Raw genomic sequence first — 15,294 nt, forward strand, 5'->3', positions numbered from 1 at the left:
AAAAAAAAAGACGTTCCAAATCAGCAAATTAAAAAGAAAATGAAGTCTGGTGCATTTTTATTATCCTCTTTAGCTAAGGAAACATCAAATCAAAGATGCTGTTTGTTTCAAAGAAATTCCAGAAGATGAAAGAGATTAAAGGAACTTTATTAATGTAGAATTCCCACAATCCTTTGTGGCATCAACTTTAAAAGTGAGGTAAAACTAGTAAGAATTAAAGATACACTGACAACACGACAGGTTCTAATGCTATAGATCAATCCAACTACAAATGATATGAACAAATTAGAGCTCAGAACAACATTTGAAGAAAAACCACCAAACTCACAATCATCATGTACAGAATAAAAGCAATAAACTTAAAAAAAGTTGTTTCCTACAAACAGCCACCAGTGGTCTCTTGGGAAACTTTGACATTTTGGTACTTCTGAGTTCGCTCTAAATTTAAGACAAAAAAAAGGTTTTCAGGTAAAACATTTTGGATTATTACTCAACAATTTGTTTACCATTTTCTAAACCAGCTTAAGGTTTTGAGGCTACTGGAGCCTATCCTAGTTAAATGTTGGGTGATGGTGGACAGGTCTCCAGTCTGTTGTACGGCCATTTTCAACATGTGTTGGCGTATTTCACTTACATAAATCTAAATTTATCAGGTTGCAACCAAAATATCCTCACATTTTCAGATGACAAGTGAACACTGAGTAAAATTGTGATCATATTTTCCTAAAACCTGACAATTTGTTTGTATTCAGCAAAGAAATCCCTCTCAATTTAGAAAATTACATTCTGACTAAAAGATGGTGAACCAAGGACCTCAAAAGCTACATGTTTGACTAATTTAAGAAAATGTTACCTCAAGTTAGATCTAAATCGTATTGCTTCTGTTGATTTTCCACAGGTTTGCAGTATTCTATACTTATGGATCACTTTATTAGGTACACCTTGCTAGTATTGGACCTTCAGAACTGCCCTAATCTTTCATAGATTCAACAAGGTACTGGAAACATTCCTCAGAGAGTTTGGTCCATATTGACATGATACCATCACGCAGTTGCTGCAGATTTATCAGCTGAACATCTATGATGCCTATCTCCTGTTCTACCACATCCCAGAGGTGATCTGTTGGGTTGGGATCTGGTGACTGTGGAAGCCAGCAAAGTCATTGACATGTTCACGAAGCCAGAGATAATCCCAGCTTTAGGAGATGGGGCCTTATCCTGCTGGAAGTAACCATCAGTAGACGGTACACTGGTCATAAAGGGATGGACATGGTCAGCACTAATACTCAGGTGGGATGTGGGACTGTTATCATGCTCAATTGGTACTAAGGGGTCCAAAATGTGGAGAAAATATATTCCCTACACCATTACTCCATCACCACCAGCCTGAACCTTTGCTTAAGGCAGAATGGAGTTATGATTTCATGTTGTTGACGCCAAATTCTGACCCTACTAGTCAAATGTTGCAGCAGAAATCAAGACTCATTAGACCAGGCAACCTTTTCCAATCTTCTATTTTCTAGTTTTGGTGAGTCTGTAGGAATTGTAGCTTCGGTTTCCTGTTCTTACCTGACAGGAGTGACACCTGGTGTGTTCTTCTGCTGCTGTAGTCCATCTGCCTCAAGGTTGAACTGGTCATGTGTGCAGAGATGCTCTTCTGCAGACCTCGGTTGTAACCAGTGATTATTTGAGTTGCTGTTGTCATTCCACTCTGACCTCTGGCATCAATAAGGCACTTTCATCCACAGAATTGCCACTCACTGGATATTTCTCTTATTCTGACCATTCTCTGTAAACCCTAGAGATGGTTGTGGGTGAGAATCCCAGTAGAAATGAAATACTCAGACTAGCTCGTCTGGGACCAATTGCCATGTTCAAAGTCACTTCAATCGCCTTCCTTCCCCATGTTGATGTTTGAACTGCAGTAGATCATCTTGACCACGTCTAAATGCCTAAATGCACTGAGTTTCTGTCATGTGATTGGCTGATTAGAAATTTGTGATTGCGAGTCTACTACAGTGGGCAGCGAGTGTACTTCTCATTACAGCTTTTTTTTTCTTCCTGATCTCACTGAAAAATGTGATTCTTCTTCTAAACTACTTTTTGTTCAGAAATTACAGTTAGATTTCAAATTCATCTGTTTTTGTTTCCCTTAACCTCTTCAAAAATCTTTGTTTGCATTGTTTGAAGGAAGAGTTTTGTTGAGGTTGCAGAGATGTGAAAAGTAAAAATGTTGAGGGGGGGCGGAGGTTACACAAGCTTGACAAAAGTGGCGACAGAAATGTCAGGTGAAAAATCCGCAGCGACATGTGTCACTTTGATTCTGGAGCGGGGGCCGGCGCTGCAACTCCAGCGTCCAGCGAGCCGCTCCGAATCCTCGTCCATCCTCCGATCTGAAGGGAAACACTCGGACAGACGGACAGAGCTGGAGGGGAGGGGAACGGCTCGCCTGACAAAAGATACCAATTTCTCTGTTAATGTGAGGGAGGGGGACACTGACGGGCAGAGGGAGGCGAAGATGTGCTGCAGTGAACTGACAGGCTCTGTTGCCTTCAGCTTCTTCTGCAGGTTTTGGGAAGATCTGATGATAAGTTCTGCCTCTTTGAAATGGAAACCTGGTTGGGAATTCTGGAGTGTTTTTGTCAATGTGTTAAATCATGAATCCATATGTCATTGACTTAGATGTTCCACACCAATGTTACAATCTTCCCTGGTGTCCTATGAACTTAATATCATCCAGAGATCTGACCTAGGTTGAACTGAAGCTATTAAAAAAAAGTTCTTAATCTTGATGACATCACAAAACTCCAGGCTTTCCAAAAAAAGTGCAAATTTGTGACAAACTTATAAAGATTTTTTATTATTATTATTCATTTCTACTTCAGTTTTTGGTGTCATGGGTGTCGCCCATACTCAATTGTTAATGTCTGTAAAGGAGTAAATAAAAGCTGCCTTGCTTTTGTAACAAGCCAGCAAGTGGCTATCGATGAACTAACTCTGTCTCTGGTTCCTTTCATGTTGAAAATAGTTTCAAACAAGAAGACATGATCCCTTACTACACCACATATTTTTTTTCTGAAATAAATTTCTATAGTATTTTCACATTTTTCTCCAGCCAGTATTTCCTTTTTGTAAATTTTCAGATATTGTATACCTCTCCTCCTTCTTGTAGGCAAGTCAATGGTTTTCAAACTGGGTGTGTAAGTTGCTGAAGTTCCAATTTTTCAGAGCCATTTTACAAATCTCTTTCAAAGTAACATTTAAGGACCGAAACGAAATACTACTTGTGGGGATATTTTAGGATTTTGCAGACTGTGTTGTGAACCAGGATGTGTTTTTTAATCTTTACACCAACCGTTGATTCTCCTCCTCTGGATGTCAAATTTAGGCTAACTGGCCGGAAATCCAGGAGCAGTAAAATAGTCGGAGAAAAACCAAAAGTTGGTCCAGTAAGTTTAGTAACAAAAAGTTGCCACATAATTAGGGAAAAGTGGCCAATTATAAAACAGCAAATATAACAAAAAAATCCTTAGAGATGAGCTGAACTAGAAACAGGACTAGAGAAATACCAAGAGAAAACACACCAAAGCTAAAAACTAATGCTGTGTTCACACCGGGGTCGGAAACCAAGCAACCATTTTCCCTGAAAATTTTATGTAAATGCACGTTTCAGGATTCTGTGCACTACGTGTTGCAATTTTTTGAGTCTGTTTTCAGGTTTTACGTACAAAACAAGCTGCGATTGTGTCAAAAGTCAAACCAGTTGAACTTGGATTTGGTAGTGACATATGGATAACCTTTATATTTTTGACCTTTTTATAACATGGACGTGCCATGAAGAAGAAATGAATAATTGCAGTTTGTGCCTGGCCGAAATTGTATGACATTTCATTTAACAGAATGGAGCTGTAAAAGAAAAATCCAGGAGCAAGATTTACTAGATTTTGTAACAATTCGCTCCAAACTTCTTTCAACTGTGAGTACATGACCTGTGTGAACACTCTATGCTAAAAGCACGTTAAAAAAACCATGTTTAACGCTTTGTCTCCCCTTGTGGTCATCGGCGGGAGCCATCTCCTGAGTACTGACCGCACTCATTCTCCCATCAACCCCAGCGCACAGTTTCTGGATGTCTCCATACTCTTGTCAGTCAATCAGCCACAGGACATGTAACCACTGCTCAGACTACACTTAGTGCGAAGTATTCCTTGTGCCACTCAGCCTGCATACCGAGCATTTCATCCTGACCTGATTTCCTATTCACCTGATCCGGCTTCGTCTTTGGTTCTGTTGTTTGCCGCCTGCCCCGACCCTTGCCTGGACCGTGACCACTCTGGTTGCTCTCTGATGCTCCCATGCCCGTCGCTGACTTTTGCTGCAGAAACTAGAGGGAAATTCCCCGTCTTTATTGAACATATTTACTTATTGTAAGCACATAATTCATTTTAATAGCAGTTTCAACAAATACATTTCCTTGTTTTTCTTTTTGTAACCATATAATTAGTCCAATACAAAATAAAATAAAACAAACATAAAGACTTTTTTACCAACATACTTAAATATAAATAAAATAATTCAAGCTGGTGTGACCTTCAATTTTTGTGACATGAATCAAATTATTGTTTCATGAGCCTAATTAGGGTGGCTTTGGCTCCTCCCACAATATATGACCTAGATTTTGTAAATGTTGACTCTAAATGAACATAGAAGAAGAATGATAGCATAAAACTGTGATTCTCTTCTCTGTGTCTGCTGTGTGTGCTGTGAAGCAATCATTCCAAACTCTTCCTCCAGTCCATCCATCATGAGAACATCTGATCTAGTTCATGTTTGGGTCTCCAACATCTGCCGTGGCAGCAGCCGTGTCTCCTGTGCACGACCAAACATGAGCTAATGTTATTATCAGCTGACAGTCGAATAATCAAAACTCACAGAAGCCTTTAAGTTATCGATACGGCGCACAAACGCCAGGCTGCAGGTGATGGATGAGGGGCTGCGGCCAGACTCATCCATCACCCCCCACCCCCCACCTGACTGCTCCTACGTGACACCGACGCTCAAACAGTGTTTAGCACGCGGAGGAGTCTGTGTTCAGAAGGCATCATTACTGTCACCGCTGTAATGGATTATCTGGAGCCGTGCGCGCTCAGCCAATGAGCTGCAGGGACTCTGCATTAGCATCGCTATCAGAGGTGCAGCTGGACGCTGACTGACAGAGCGAGGCCGCTGCCCAGCAGACACGAAGCCGCTCTGAGGCCAAACAGCCAGCAGCCAATTATGTGAGGATGAGGGTCATTTATCATCCAGTTAGACACCTGCCCAGACACTCAGAGGCCTCAGCGGGAGCCAGCATCCAGAAGTAAAGGATGGTCAGAGACGGAGCAGAATCAGGATCCACAATACAGAAAATCAGAGCTGGGAGGTCCGATGAGCAAAGAAGGAGTTCATATCCAAGAACATGTTATTGTCACACATGTGTAACTTTACTACAAAATCTGCATTTAATCCCATCCCATTCTAACTTATTTTAAGAACAGATAGTGTGTTCATTCTGCTCTGTTGCAGTTTGAGCTGTGAAATTAAATAAAAAGGTAATTAAACACTTTTCATTCCCACTAGGATGTTTGTTCCAACAGAAGGTTGGTTTTCTCTCATAGTCTGCTTTATTTGGCAGCTGTGAAAGCTCACCAGAACTCTGGTCCAAACCCAGTGACAGATCTCTGGTCTGCTGGGAAGCGATCCCTGGTGCAGTTCAGATCAGTGTGAACGCAGATGGGTTGTTAGGCAACAAAGAGTGCAAAAAATAAACATGAAACAACGACAAAGAAAGTAAGATATGGGGGCACTTTACAATTTTCATCATCGTGTTGGGTACAGGCATTGGAACCATGATAGTAAGAGTAAAATCTATATTTTCCAATTTCTTTCTGTCTCTTTTGTTTTCCCCGCTGGTGTAACTTTATGGGTTTTTAAGTGCAGGTAAAACCAAACCGAATGCAACAAACAGGGAGACAGCTGGTTCCACATGCAGCAGGATTATAGGTTCAGACACAAAAGTCCACAAAGCTAAATCAGAGTCAGTCAGAATAATGGGGGCATCCAAGAAGAGAGTAGAGTTGTCAGAGTCCAGGTGAGGGTCAGGACAGGCAGCAAAGCAATCAGATGAAGCAGGTTAAGAAAGTAGAAGATCATATCTAGAATGAAATGCTCGGTAGTGCAGGTAGAGTGGTACAAACAATACTTTGCACTGAGTGAGAATCTGTGCAGCGCTTTAGTGTTCTGTGGGTGATTGGAAAATTAATCAGCTGAGTGACATCTAGGGAGTGTGTGCTGGGGTTGCTGGGAGATGTAGTGTCTTCAGTACTAGCGCTAGTGGAGAGGGGGAGATGGAGCTCTGACTCCTCACTACTTGAACATTTTCTGCATTCTTTGTTTCTCTGAAACTCTCAAAGACAAAATAGTAAGCAAAACATTTGCTATTGGGACCTTCAACCCAAACTTTGGAATAAGGTTGGGTTGAAAAAATCAATTTAAGCTTCAAAGATCAATAATCAATTCACAAAAGATATAGATCGATTTAGGACATAAGGCTTAAGTCCACTAGCTTGACTTATATATATGCATGTGTCAATCTACGGGTGGACTGACATATAGACGAATGGAGGAATTGATGAATACACGGATGAAGGTAAAGACTGATAAATGGATGGATTAATGTATAGATTGATGGAGTAATGTATGGAGGAACAGATGGGTTCATTGATGTTTTGGATCTTGAACAAAGAACTAAAGCTCCATCATGAAGCTGTTTTTTTTTTAACTAAATTAATTTGGAGACGTCTTACATTGGACAGGCTACAGGTACGCATATTAAAACCATTTTAACAGCACCATCTCATCACCAGTTTATCTGATCTGTCTGTTTATTGCTTGTGTGTCAGACATTCATGAGCACACATGTACAGCAGCTATCTGACTGCTGATCCAGCTCAGGATTACATCTATCCGCCCGCTCCGTGCAGATGTAAGTGGATCTGTCAGGGAAAGATGGATGACCAGGGGCTGTGCTGCCTCCCTCAACATCTTCTCAAATCGTCCCAATTCTCCATCCATACGAGCCTCCACATCTCCTCCATCTGTCAGAGCAAAATATTTTGAGTGCAGCGATGCAGGATGCTCAAGGTCGTTACATTTCTTGATTACAGTCAGAATCTGCTCCTCTTCCTCGCCGGTCACTTTAGAGCAGCATCATGGTTCAAACTCCACTTCAACGCTGTTCCTCCATCATCATTTATCTCAGTCGGAGGCTCTGAGCGGTCCGCTCGGCACGAGCCGGGCACTGACAAGCTCCTCTGTGGGGCGGGGGCACCGCGTTCATTTCCTGTTAATGTCAAATCCATCGTCCACAAGGCGAGAGGCCGGCTGCTCAGGACCAGCTGAAAGGACAGACGACAGGCGGGGAGAGCAGTGGGCGGAGTCACAGGAGATGGTTTTAGCTGACCCTCCACCCACGGGATGACCCCCAAACCCCATCAGCTGATCAACCACAGTCATGTATATAGTCAAAGCGCTCCATCCATCAAAATGTCATCTATACGTTCATCTCTTATTCATCCATAGATTCATCATTTATAATCCATTTCTATGCATCCTTCATCTATTGTCTTTTCTTCTGAGTCTATTTCTCATTATTCATTTATCCATGACTCCATCCCTCTATTTATTCTTTCAGTTCATTATTGTAAAGTTTTCTTTAGGAGAAGGTTCTAGAAAATTTAGCAAACAGAAATGTCTCCTCCAATCGACTGCCTGATTGATTGATGACCATTATGATGGGCCTCCTCTTCGTCGGAGCTTCACTCTCGGTCCTGACTGTTTAGTTCAACAAGCTCAGAATGTCAAATTAATTGCTAATTAGTTCCTTATAGTAAAGTTACACCATGTTAAATAAATGTGGATCAAATTTGAGACAGTGGGTAAATTTGGTGTTTTTTTTTCTTGAAAACCTGTTATTTCTTTGCATCTTAAAATAATATTGCTATAAGTAAACACTTAACAAATAATGTAACAAATAATTATTGATATTATCTAAATCTCATTAAAAAATATAGCAGTTTTCTGTGGATTTCATCAAGGGTTTTAAAACATCTTAATTAAAATTCTAGTATTCTAGAGTCGACGTGTAATGATGCTTCTGATTGAAAATGGGTGACAGGCTCCCCCTGCTGGCCACACTAAAAACAGCAATTTGTGCTCAAAAGATGAAATAAAAAAAATAAAATGGTAAACTTTTTAACTTTTGTAGCAATTTTGAGTGAAATTGTCACTTTATTGCTTAAAATGACGAAAGATCCAATAATCAAAAAAGGAAAAAAGAGTGAATCTTAACAGTGTATGTTTTATTCATTAAGGTAAAAGAGAAGACAGACGGTGCTGCTTAATACACAAAGGCAGACAGAAAACGATGTTTGAGTTTAGAATGAATATCATATTGAATTAGATCTGTAATTGTGTTATTGTTTCAGATTAAAACTGGACTAAAAGACAGATCAGATGCAGATTCGAAGCAGCTCCTCTGAAGTCACATTTTCAGCTCTACTGGAGCTCAGACGAGACCGGACGGACGACACAGAAGACAAACAGTAAAGACGACAGACAATTAAACAAACACTTTGAGCAGATCAGGTACAAAAGCTGCAGACCACCTGTGGTCACATGATCACACGAAGAAGAACATCAGAACTTCCTGTCAGTAGTTTTTCAGAGTAAAGTGTTAAATATTATTTGAATCACACTCAAGGGCAGAATCTTATTTTAGTGAAACTAGTTTCCACAACAGCCTTTATGAGCAGAGAGCGCCCGCCGCTGGTCATTGGATGCTGTTATTGTCCTGCAGACTCTATTTGGTGCTCTTCAGTGCCAACTGAGAGAAACAAAAAAGAAAGACTAACTGTTATTAAAGACACTCAAAGGTCAGAGGTCTTCATGGTGGACGGGGCGTCACCTTGTGAGCCGTGTCGGCGAGCTGCTGAGCTTTTTGCATCAGCTTCACAGTGCGGTCTTCAGCACGGGTCAGTCTGCCTCCACGCTCCCCCAGAGCTACCGTCATCCTGTGGACTACGTTACCCATGGTTCTTTGTGCTCCACGAGACCCTGTCTGACCTTTGTCTACAGAAGGGAGAAAGAAAGATTCAAAGACGGGAATTTCTCTTTACGGTTCTGGTCATAATGATGAGACATATTACTACAAGAACACGAAAAATCTGACTTTAGATGAGGTATTAAAGACCCACTCTGGTGAAAATTGTGTTTTTATCATGTTTTTGTGGTACTTTTCTGATGATGGAGGACATAAATGAAGAAAATTACGCTTAAAACTGAATTTCTAAATATTGTCTTGTCCTGGAAAAGAAACATTTTTCCAAAATTTTGGCTAAAAATGCCATAATCATAATTAAAAGAACACTGGAAACACTTTTAAGTTGGACTTTATGAATGAAAGTGAAGAAAATATTCCAACTGCACACAGAAATACACCTCCACCCTTGTTTGTGTTTGTTGCAGGCGGAGACGCAGCAGTCTGGCGTATCTCCCATCCATTACACTGCCAATGTCAGCAGGTTCAACTGATCTGTGGACCCCAAAAGACTGCCCATTGTGTGGAGCTCCGCGAGGCGAACAAAGGGAGCTCTCAGCTGACGGCCACATCACACAGAGAGCTTTCTGCTGCACCCAGAGGTGCAGCTCGGAGAGGACAATGGACAAGCAGACAGCGGGGGAAATGACTAACAGCCATCGCTCACCCCAGCATCCTCTCGGGCCAGCCGCTTCATCCATCATCTCGATGCTGGGGAGGCTGCTCCATACGAGCCAAGAAGAGCTGCTACCTAACCTTTACAGTACATTTGACAGATACTTTTACCCATAGAGAAGCTTCCAGCACCAAGATCAGATCTGAATCCAACAGCTGGATCAGATGGTGGATTCAGACTTAAGCGTTGCCTCTTCTATAAGCGAAAAGGTCCATCAGAGATAAAGAAAGCTTGATCTCAGTGACCTCACAGTTCTGATCCAAACATTAAACCATTAAACTAGGGGTGTCAATCTCAAGGGGCAAAAATCCAAAACACTCCTTCAGTCGCGGGCGAACAGGATAAACATTTATTGAACACTCCCCTCAAAAAAGTTTTTTTTGAACTCTAAAAACATAACTTTTTGACAATGATGAACTATATATATATATTTAATTACCTGCAATAATGCTGGTGTAAATGCTGTAAGCTGATTTGGCCGCTGAAGATGCTAGTGCTGATAGATGAAGATACTGAAATTGATCGTTAAAAATGTTGAAGCTGATAGCCAGCTAAAATATTAGCTAAATTCTAAATGACCCTAAAAAAAACTAAAAAGAATCGCTTAGGTTAGCCAAAACAGATAGAATGTTGCTAAAAAAAATAGCTAAACTCCAAAATAGCCTAAAAAATGAAAAAATGCCTAAATTAGCAAAAACAGCTTGCATGTAGCGGAAATATTAGCTAAAATCCAAAATAGCCCAAATAAATCTTAGTAAACACCAAAATAGTCCAAAAAGCTAACATAATGTTAAAACTGCAACTTTTGAACATAATTATGAATCACAAAAAGGCAGGAATTTTATTCCAGAATAAATCAATTTAAACCTTAAATCACTTTCAATATTTTACTCTCTGTAAAAATATATTTTGTCACAATTATTCAAGTTAGAAATAAACGGGCCATTGATAACAATAAAATAAAATGATGTGGAGGGCCGGATAGAATTACCTTGAGGGCCGGATCTGGCCCCCGGGCCTTGACTTTGACACACTGAGCTTTGTTATCTTACCTGGGCGAGGTGGACCTTTCCGTCTTGCAACCATCAGCTTCCTCACTCGACTCAGGAAAGCTTTGCAGCGATAGATGACCAGATTCATGGTGCTGGCATCTGAAACAAAAACCCGTTTCAAACTGGACTCAAAAGCACGTGGTCACCACGGTTCAATCAACCCCAGAACTACCTCGGGTCAGCTTGGACTGGCAGTTGATGAACTCAGTCTTCCTGGGGGGGGCGATGCTTTTCCGTCTGACCTGCAGGGTTCTGGGTGCTGCGGGTTCTTTGGGGACACCGGTCGGTTCAATCTGGTTCGGTGTTTTCTGTTGGCTGGCCTTTAGCTTCCTGAGGTTCACCAGGCTTCCTGCTTTGCTCTCCCAGTGAGTCTGGCAGGCGCGGTACAGGACCTGGATGAAGATACACTTCTCGGGAGATGAGCTGGCCACCCACTGGTCCACAGCGTTGTCAAACACCAGGTCAAACTCTGGGGTGTCCTGAGAAAGAACCATAAAGAACTAAAGATCATCCAGGATGATTAATTGATAGTGTAGTGGTCATCAGAGCGTATTACCTTGTTAGGATTGATGCCATTGACCTGTTTGAGCTGCTCCACCGTCCACTGAGATCTTCTGGTGAAGGAGGGGGAGCCAGAAAACTGCTTCACTTTGGTGATGAGCAGCTGGTGGGGGGAGGTGTTGGTCACTTTGAGAAAAGAAAGCATTCAGAAAATATTGTGAAAGAGACCAAGCAGGAATCATCCATCCATCCGTCCATCCGAACCCGCTGAATCCCTTTCGGGGTGATGGGGTGCTGGAGCCTATCCTACCCACTGCTAAGTGAAGGTGGTGTACTCCTGGAACAAGTTGTGACCTAGTGACAAATCAGAATTTCTTGGTGACTGTTTCCCCACTCTCAAGGCTTTAATGGTGCTCAGTTGAACCAGTGAGCTAAATCCTAATGATACAGAAGCCAAATAACACCTGAGTCCTTATCTCTGCTACATAGGTAAGAAAATGTTGCTCATTTTGTAAGTTCTCATCAGATTCAAGCCAAGACCAGGTCTTAGAGAGTAAAATTAAAGTTTAGAATTAGGTTCAACAACCAACCCCTAGTGGTTAATATGAGTACTGCAGAGTTTTCATGTTAGGGCAGCTCTCAAACAGGAAGTAGAATGGTTTTTCTTTGAGGTTTTTACATATTTAGAAGACTTTTAGCAGAAAGTGGGTTGAGTTGAGAAAGCAACTAAGGGGTAGAAGGAAAACGCTTTCAAAATAAAACAAAAACTGACCCATGAACTCCCAAAAGAAACAAAACCAGAAATATACTCGGGAATCTAAAGAGTATAAAACCAACAAGCTTTGAACATGTTTAAAAACTTTGTGATACAACCAGACATGCCTGAAACAACAGGACGTCAGTTTGAGCTGCTGGATGATTGCTCCTCTCATTACCTGACACACAGATGAAGGTTGTGTATTCCTCTCTGGAGGAGGTGGGCAGGAAGGATCTCCTCTTCTTCTGTCTCCTCTGCACCTCCAGTGCAACCAGCAGACGCTCATTTTGAGGGAGGAAGAGCTGCTTGTTGATTTCTGAATCGACGTTCATCGTCGTCCTGAAACCTGCACAGGTGGGCGGTTTGAGACTGGAGCCAAATAAAGACCAGGCAGCTAGCAAGTTTAAAGACCCATTCCAGTCATTTTGAGTGTTCTCAGTGGTATTTTGATTATAATTTTGTCGTTTTTGGCTAAAATACAAAGAAAAAGAAAAAAATGTGTTGTTTTCTAGGACAGTTTCTGCAGTAATTCATCCGAAATTCACCTTTTGGGTGAGATTCTTGGTCAAAAAATAGAGAATAATAAAATTTAATGAATATAAAAACACCTAAAAATCCTTCATCTGATACTTTCATTTTCATTTATTCTATAAATTTTCTGAAAATTCCTATAAAGTTTTCCGAAATCAGTCAGCATCATTCTCAGAGAGGAACTCAGAGAAATCTGTGATTTACTTTGTCCTAAAATGTTGACTAAACTGCAAAAATAAGAACTTACCTGATCATTTTAAAGCAGAATTATATTTCAAAAAGGTGTTATCGTAAACATTTTTGGTTCAAATTTAAGCTTTTTGGGTGCCTTTCCCGATAGACTTAATTAGGAAACTAATAAAAGCAAATTCGAATAAAAAAAAAATATTAATTTTAAATAGTGGTGGAAAAACTGTTGGAGCAACAGGATAAAAAAAATTACAATTTAATCAAATTTATTTGATTAATCTTAACTTTCTTAAGTCTCTGAAACTCCTGTCATTTACTCACAGGAGCCCCAGTATCTCCAAAAAACAATATTTTTAGGAGAAACATTATATTGATTCCAGCAGCTTTTCTTTTGATTGCATTATAATGCAAACTTATTAAAATACCATAAGCTTCTGTTTTTTAACATTATTTTAAGGACATGATGTGAACTTTTTTCAAAAAAAATTGCTAAATTTTTTGTTTTGCAAATTTTTTTTCTTAGAAATAATAATGAAAAAGGGTTCATGTGTTTAAAAATATAATTTTGGTATTGAAACCAGACAATGTTTTGTACATTGTTGTTATTTTATGTCATTTTTATGTGCTCATAGCTGAGGAGATTCTTAGTCTTGTGTTCCCAAACCTGCTGGTAAAAAGTTGAACCCACCTGCTCTGGTCCGCTTCTCCATCCAATCGCAGGTCTGATGGAATCTATTTTAGGATCTCCATCACGTCAGTCCAGGTTTAAAGCTCTATCCAAAAAAAACTAAATCTGAAAGGATTCAGCCATGACTTTATATCCGGCACACCGGACGGCGTGCCTCGCCTTTGGGCTCAAATCCTCCCATCCTCCCCATTTCAGGAGGCTGACAGACACGTGGTGAAGCTGAAGAACAGCAGCTGTCTGTCTGTCAGGCTGAGGTCTCTGTGCTCAGATGAATGTCCACACAAGGAGGTGCCCATATAATCGCAGTAATTATTTGGGTTTCATCCCCTGAAGGAAGAACCAGGAACAAAGGAGAACATTCATAAACACTACAGAACAATCAAACAACAAACTGAACTCGACATTAAAGGACACCAAACTGTCTGGGTGAAGCTAATGATGGAGATGAAAGGAGCTGAGGACATCTAGTGACTCCAGACCTACACAGCAAAAGCTGAATCTTAAGAAAGTAAAAGGAGCCTGTTTCCAGAAAAAATATTTTTTTCTGTCTTGTAAGAAAAAAATTATCTTATTAACAAAGTTTTTCCAGTTTAAAAATAATCTTGCCAATAAAGTTTTTAATTAAAAAAAATGTTTTATCAGAGATTTTAATAGAAAAATAATCTTATCAATAAAGTTTTTCAATAAAATATTAATCTTCTCCATAAAGTTTTTCAATAGAAAAATAATCTTATGAATAAAGTATTTCAATTGAAAAATCCTCTTTTTAATACGTTTTTTTTATAGAAAATTAATCTTCACTATAAAGTTTTTTGAAAGAAAAATAATCTTATAAACTTTTTGATGGAAAAGCACTTTCAATAAAGTTTTTCAAAAAAAATTGTATTAAAAGAGTTCTTCAAGTTTTTCAATAGAAAACTATTTTGAATAATTTTTCAATAGAAAAATAATCCTATAAATAACATTTTAAAATAGAAAAATAACCTTTCCAATAAAATATTTTTCCATTGAAAAATAATCTTATCAGTAGAATTTTTAAATATAAAAATAAGGTTCTTTTCAATAAAGTTTTTTTAATAGAAAAGTAATCTTCCCATCAATAAATGCTTAAATAGAATAATAATCTTATCATAAATTTTTTAATAGAAAAATAATTTTGTCAATAACGTTTTTAATTAAAAACATGGTTTTATTAAAATAGATTTTAATAGAAAAGTAATATTATCAATAAAGTTTTTAAATAAAATATTAATCTTATCAATAAAGTTTGTCAATAGAAAAATAATCTTATAAATAAATTATTTGAAATAGAAACATCCTCTTTTTAATACGTTTTTGACAGAAAATTAATCTTTACAATAAAGTTTTTTGAAAGAAAAATAATCTTATAAAACTTTTTGATAGAAAAATACTTTCAATAAAGTTTTTCAAAAAAAAATCTTATAGATAAAATTTTAAAATAGAATAATAATATTTCCAATAACGTTTTTCCATTGAAAAATAATCTTATCAGTAGAATTTTTAAATATAAAAATAATGTTCTTATCAATAAAGTTTTTTAATAGAAAAGTAATCTTCCTATCAATAAATGCCTAAATAGAAAAAAAATCTTATCATTATATTTTTCAATAAAAAAATAATCTTATCAATAAAGTTTTTCAATTGAAAAATGATCTTAGTTTGATCAAACGTATCTTAGTGACTAGAATTCTTTTCTTAAAATAAGAGTTTTTGGTATGACAATGTTGGTACTCCACTGGGAAAC

General features: G+C 38.8%; 1 protein-coding gene across 1 annotated transcript; it reads right to left on the reverse strand.

Moving 5' to 3' along the window:
• Window positions 1-8,377: 8,377 nt before the first annotated feature.
• Window positions 8,378-13,813, reverse strand: stxbp6l (syntaxin binding protein 6 (amisyn), like). The gene is made up of 7 exons (XM_024291989.2): window positions 13,530-13,813; window positions 12,300-12,467; window positions 11,420-11,550; window positions 11,036-11,342; window positions 10,864-10,962; window positions 9,004-9,167; window positions 8,378-8,922 (listed from the first exon to the last, which is right to left on the reverse strand). Exons 1-7 carry the CDS (start codon window positions 13,549-13,551, stop codon window positions 8,899-8,901), a joined length of 915 nt encoding a protein of 304 aa, XP_024147757.1. The 5' UTR covers window positions 13,552-13,813; the 3' UTR covers window positions 8,378-8,898.
• Window positions 13,814-15,294: the final 1,481 nt, after the last annotated feature.

Source organism: Oryzias melastigma, linkage group LG24, assembly GCF_002922805.2.
Source record: "Oryzias melastigma strain HK-1 linkage group LG24, ASM292280v2, whole genome shotgun sequence".
NCBI lineage: Eukaryota > Metazoa > Chordata > Actinopteri > Beloniformes > Adrianichthyidae > Oryzias > Oryzias melastigma.